Source organism: Protobothrops mucrosquamatus, unplaced genomic scaffold (genome assembly GCF_001527695.2).
Source record: "Protobothrops mucrosquamatus isolate PMUCROS unplaced genomic scaffold, P.Mucros_1.0 scaffold344, whole genome shotgun sequence".
NCBI lineage: Eukaryota > Metazoa > Chordata > Lepidosauria > Squamata > Viperidae > Protobothrops > Protobothrops mucrosquamatus.
The window spans coordinates 1142192-1148191 of NW_015386681.1; the positions used below are offsets into that span (position 1 = coordinate 1142192).

A 6000-nucleotide genomic window follows, 5' to 3' on the forward strand; every position below is an offset into this window, starting at 1 on the left:
GGCGCTTTGGAGAATAGCTTGACTCCCTCTTCCTTGGGGCAGCCCCTGAGATACTGGAAGACTGCTATCATGTCCCCCCTCGTCCTTCTCTTCGTTAAACTAGACATCCCCAATTCCAGCAACCGTTCCTTATATGCTTTAGCCTCCAGTCCCCTAATCATCTTTGTTGCTCTTCTCTGCACTCTTTCTAGAGTCTCAGCATCTTTTTTACATCATGGTGACCAAAACTGGATGCAGTATTCCAAGTGTGGCCTTACCAAGGCCTTGTAAAGTGGTATTAACACTTCACGTGATCTTGATTCTATCCCTCTGTTAATGCAGCCTAGCACTGTGTTGGCCTTTTTGGCAGCTGCAGCACACGGCTGGCTCACATTTAAATGATTGTCGACTAGGACTCTGAGATCCCTCTCACAGTTACTACTATTGAGCAAGGTACCCCCTATACTATACCTGTGCATTTGGGTTTTTTTGCCTAATTGGAGGAGGGAATTGTGCTTGGATACTATGTGCTCAGGGGAGAGGAATCCAGATTTTGGCTTCAACTATGTACGTGCCAATGCTATGCTGCTCCAATAAAGATTCTTTAAGGTAAACAATGCCTCGAAGTTCTTTGAAGAGTTTCATCTGTTGGAACCATGGCATGATATCCCAAACCAGGTGTCCACTGATTCTACGTGACCTTCTCCATTTCTCAGAGACCCTTCCTTACCTGGGCTTGTCCGGAGACAGGAGAAGACATTTCTTGCAAGAGAACTGGACAGAAAAGGTGCAGGTGAGAACTCACCCAGGTAAGCAGGCCCCACACCAAGTGTCTGCAGTCGCCGTTCCGATGTGGAGGCGGACCCTCATCTTGGCCTCCTCGCAAGGAGTATGCAAGGAGCAGAATCCCAGCCCAGAGGTGGGAGAGAAGGAACCGGCCGGACACGGCTTGCAGGCCGTCCCTAATCCGGCACCGTAACCGCATTTCTATGGGGGAAATGAAACACAAATATTGTTTAAAGGGAGGACGGGCGCCTCGGCTGGGATAAGGCGTCCCTCGAACTCAGTAATTAGGGTTCGTGTTGTGGGGTCCTCGGTGCTTCTCTTGAGCTGGGTGGTTTTCTTGCAGACGTTTCATGACCCAACTAGGTAACGTCATCAGTGCTAGGAGGGAGGAGGAGAAGGAAGGAAGGAAGGAAGGAAGGAAGGAAGGAAGGAAGGAAGGAAGGAAGGAAGGAAGGAAGGAAGGAAGGAAGGAAGGANGGTTTTTCTTGCAGACGTTTCATGACCCAACTAGGTAACGTCATCAGTGCTAGGAGGGAGGAGGAGAAGGAAGGAAGGAAGGAAGGAAGGAAGGAAGGAAGGAAGGAAGGAAGGAAGGAAGGAAGGAAGGAAGGAAGGAAGGAAGGAAGGACGGACTGTGGGGTCCTTGGTAGTGTCTGAGCTTGGTGGTTTTTCTTGCAGACGTTTCATGACCCAACTAGGTAACGTCATCAGTGCTAGGAGGGAGGAGGAGAAGGAAGGAAGGAAGGAAGGAAGGAAGGAAGGAAGGAAGGAAGGAAGGAAGGAAGGACGGACTGTGGGGTCCTTGGTAGTGTCTGAGCTTGGTGGTTTTTCTTGCAGACGTTTCATGACCCAACTAGGTAACGTCATCAGTGCTAGGAGGGAGTGGGGGTTTGCTCTCTTTTATACGCTTGCCCTTTTCAGTGTTCAGGGCCAGTTTCATTGTTACACAGAGCAAATATCGTCCCTCTCCAAATCAATGATAATGGTAGCATTGCCAGAAAAACCCAGCCTTCCTTCCTTCCTTCCTTCCTTCTTTTCCTCCTTTGCCTCTCTCTCCTTCCGTTCTTCCTCCCTCTATCCTTCCTTCTTTTCATTCTCTCCCTTCTCCTTCCTTCTTTCCGTCGTCCAGTCTTTCCTCCTCCTTCTCTCTCTGCCCTTCTTCTTTCCCTCCTCTCCTCTCCTTCCTCCCTTCCACTCTCCCTCCTTCCCCATTTTCTCCCTTCCCTCTCTACTTCCTTCCTTCCCTCTCTCTTGTTCCTCCCTCCCTCTTTTCTTTCCTTCCTTCCTTCCCTCCTCCCCTCTCTCTCCTTCTTTCCTTCCACTCTCCTTTCTCCATTTTCTCCCTTCCCTCTACTTCCTTCCTTCCCTCTCTCTTGTTCCTCCCTTCCTTCCTCCTTCTCTTTTCTTTCTTTCTTCCTTCCTTCTTTCTTTTCCTTCTTCCTTGCCTCTCTCCTTCCGTTCTTCCTCCCTCTATCCTTCCTTCTTTTCATTCTCTCCCTTCCTTCTCCTTCCTTCTTTTTGTCCTTCCAGTCTTTCTTCCTTCTTCTCTCTGCCCTTCTTCTTTCCCTCCTCCCCTCTCTCTCCTTCTTCCCTTCCACTCTCCCTTCCTCATTTTCTCCCTTCCCTCTCTCTACTTCCTTCCCTCTCTTGTTCCTCTCTCTCTCCCTCTTTTCTTTCCTTCCTTCCCTCTCCTTCCTTCTTTTCCTCCTTCCTTGCCTCTCTCCTTCTGTTCTTCCCCTTCTGTCCTTCCTTCTTTACATTCTCTCCCTTCCTTCTCCTTCCTCCTTTCCTTGTCCTTCCAGTCTTTCTTCCTTCTTCTCTCTGCCCTTCTTCTTTCCCTCCTCCCCTCTCTCTCCTTCTTCCCTTCCACTCTCCCTTCCTCATTTTCTCCCTTCCCTCTCTTTTGATCCTCCATCCCTCCCTCTTTTCTTTCTTTCTTTCTTTCTTTCTTTCTTTCTTTCTTTCTTTCTTTCTTTCTTTCTTTCTTTTTCTTTCTTTCTTTCTTTCTTTCTTTCTTTCTTCCTTCCTTTTCTTCTCCTTCTCCTTCTTCCCTTCCATTCTCTCTTCATTTGCTCCCTTCCCTCTCTTGATCCTCCATCCATCCCTCCCTCTTTTCTTTCTTTCCTTCCTTCCTTTTTCTTCCTTCCTTCCTTCTCCTTCCTTCTTTTCCTCCTTCCTTGCCTCTCTCCTTCCGTTCTTCCTCCCTCTATCCTTCCTTCTTTTCATTCTCTCCCTTCCTTCTCCTTCCTTCTTTCCCTGTCCTTCCAGTCTTTCCTCTTCCTTCTCTCTGCCCTTCTTCTTTCCTTCCTCCCCTCTCTCCTTCCTCCCTTCCACTCTCCCCCATTTTCTCCCTTCCCTCTCTCTACTTCCTTCCTTCCCTCTCTTGTTCCTCTCTCTCTCTCTCCCTCTTTTCTTTCCTTCCTTCCCTCTCCTTCCTTCTTTTCCTCCTTCCTTGCCTCTCTCCTTCTGTTCGTCCTCCCTCTGTCCTTCCTTCTTTACATTCTCTCCCTTCCTTCTCCTTCCTTCTTTCCCTGTCCTTCCAGTCTTTCCTCCTTCTTCTCTCTGCCCTCCTTCTTTCCTTCCTCCCCTCTCTCTCCTTCTTCCCTTCCACTCTCCCTTCCTCATTTTCTCCCTTCCCTCTCTCTTGTTCCTCCCTCCCTCCCTCTTTTCTTTCTTTCTTTCTTTCTTTCTTTCTTTCTTTCTTTCTTTCTTTCTTTCTTTCTTCCTTCCTTCCTTCCTTCCTTTCTTTCTTTCTTCCTTCCTTCCTTTCTTCCTTCCTTCCTTCCTTCCCCCTCCCCCCTCCTTCATTTGGGTATCGAATTAACTCCCAGAATGCTCCAGCCAGCATGGATTCTGGGAGCTGAAGTCCACAAATCTTCAAGGTTGAGAAACACCGACTGGGTCAAACAGACCCACTTTCTGAGTTCACACAGACCACTAAAGTGCTTCTGCGGAAAAGGTGGTGCTGTGTTAACGGAGAGCCTCTGCAGAGGCCTGTAGAGACCATTTACTCACTCTGTCAGGCTCTTCTCCAGCTGGACACGTCTGGCAGAGGACACAGCGACCGTCCTCGCCCCGATATTCTTGGCCCCCACAGGCTTGAGCCCAGGCTGGGTGCCAACAGAGAGCCTAAAACAAAAGAGCAGAGAGGAGACAAAGCTTGGGGGGGGGGTCTCTCTTTTAGCATTACCCCCTTAAGGTGAGGAGGGAAGGATGGACAGAAGTCAAAAGATTCTATTTTCTGCAGAAACTATCAAGGGTATTTATTTATTTATTCCTTCCGGCCTGTCCAATACACTGCAGTGCAGAGCTATTCCTTTTCCTCAAATAGAACCGAAGGACTGCAGGCCTCTGAAAACACAATGTTTTAAAGAAAGATGGTGTGCGAGGTTTCCTGCCTTGGGCTGGGAGGGGGGGTGGACTAGAAGGCCTCCAGGGTCTCTTCCACCCTTCCATGTTTTTGTGTTTCCTTGAAACTTGCAAATGGGCTGCTCCAAATGATGTATTTGATCAAAGTAGGAGCTTTCTTTCTTTCTTTCTTTCTTTCTTTATTTCTATCTTCCCTCCTTCCTTCCTCCTTCTTTCCTTCTCTCCTTCCTTCCTCTCTCCTTTTCTCCATACATCCCTCCCTCCCTTCTTGCCCTTCCCTCCTTCTCTCCCTCCTTCCCCTTCCTTTGTTCCTTCCTTCCTTTCTCCCTTCTTCCCTCCTTCTATCCCTACAGCCATCCTTCTCTCACTTCCTTCTTCCCCTTTCCTCACACCCACTCCTTCCTTCCCTCCTTTCTTTGCTCCTTCCTTCCTTCCTTTGCTCCTTCCTTCCTTCCTCTTTCCTCCCTTCTTTTCCTTCCTTTGCTCCTTCCTTCCTTCGCTCCTTCCTTCCTTCCTTCCTTCTTTCCTTCCTTCCTTCTTTCCTTCCTTTGCTCCTTCCTTCCTTCCTTCCTTCCTCTTTCCTTCGTTCCTTCCTTCCTTCCTTCGTTCCTTCCTTCCTCTTTTCTTCCTTCCTTTGCTCCTTCCTTCCTTCCTTTCCTTCCTTCCTTCGTTCCTTCGTTCCTTCCTTCCTCTTTTCTTCCTTCCTTTGCTCCTTCCTTCCTTCTTTTCTTCCTCCCTCCCTCCCTCCCTCCCTGCTTCACATGGGTATTGAATTAACAGTTGCCCGAGCTTTGACACAAACCACGAATAAATATGCAATAGCATTTTAGAGTCGAACAGACCAAGAAACCTCAACACCCCCCAACACCATTGAATCTTAGCTAAGCTTAGCGTGTTGTGTGAATGCAGTCCCACGGATTGCAACTGAACTGCTCCACAGCCGAACACAGCTGGGACTCTTGCTCTTCTGGGTTTGCCCTCTAGTCATGCCCAGAAAAGAGGTGATCTATTTCCAGCATCGACTCCTTGTGCGGAGACACATCACAGCTGTCCCAAAGGTGCTTTTCCAAAAGACTCCATTTTTCCCCCCTTGAAGACATTTCGCTTCTCGCGCAAGAAGCTTCTTCAGTTCTGGCTGACTCCTTCCCTTCGGTCAGAACCGAAGAAGCTTCTTGGATGAGAAGCGAAACGTCTTCAAGGGAAAAAACAAAAAACAAAATCCAGTTTGCCTTTTGAAAAAGCACCTTTGGGACTTCTCAGCCACCGTCGGTCTTTTCCTTCGTCTGCAAATGTTCCTTGAACTGAACGTTTGAGAATCGCACTCCCGGATCGATGCCAAACCTCAGCAAGTTAACAAGCCACAAAGGAACCAGGCTGAGTCCTGCAACCTTTAAAAGCTGCAAATCATTTAGATGTGGAAGAATGAACTTTACAGTCACCCTTCTCCTTAAATCAACTCCTGGCCGGAGGCACGTGGGAGGAAAAGGCAAAAGGAGAGAGGGATCATTTGCAGCAAAATCCATCCTAAGGGCAGACAAGGCCAGAGTCCTCCCCACCAGCTTTGTATCGTATGTGTGAAGAAGAGAATCACATCATTGAAAGGGACCTTGGAGGTCTTCTAGTCCAACCCCCTGCTCAGGCAGGAAGCCCTATACTCTTTTAGACAGTCTCTTCTTAAAGACCTCCAGTGTTGGAGCACCCACAACTTCTGGTGGCAGGTTGTTCCACTGGTTAATTGTCCTGACTGTCAGAAAATTCCTCCTTAGTTCCAGGTTGCTTCTCTCCTGGATTAGTTCCCATCTGTTGCTTCTTGTCCTGCCTTCAGGGGCTTTGGAGAACAGAATAACAGAATAAGAGAGTTGAAAG

The 6000-nt window shown here is 48.4% G+C and overlaps 1 protein-coding gene across 1 annotated transcript in view; it reads right to left on the reverse strand.

The window, feature by feature from the left end:
- Nucleotides 1–6000, reverse strand: part of RELT (RELT TNF receptor) — a 76779-nt gene that overhangs the window by 22231 nt on the left and 48548 nt on the right. Inside the window, exons 4-5 of the mRNA XM_029284053.1 lie at nt 3781–3894; nt 785–966 (exon numbers count right to left, since the gene is read on the reverse strand). Of these exons, the coding sequence (XP_029139886.1) occupies nt 785–966; nt 3781–3894 (296 nt within the window). The remainder of the gene's footprint in view (nt 1–784; nt 967–3780; nt 3895–6000) is intronic.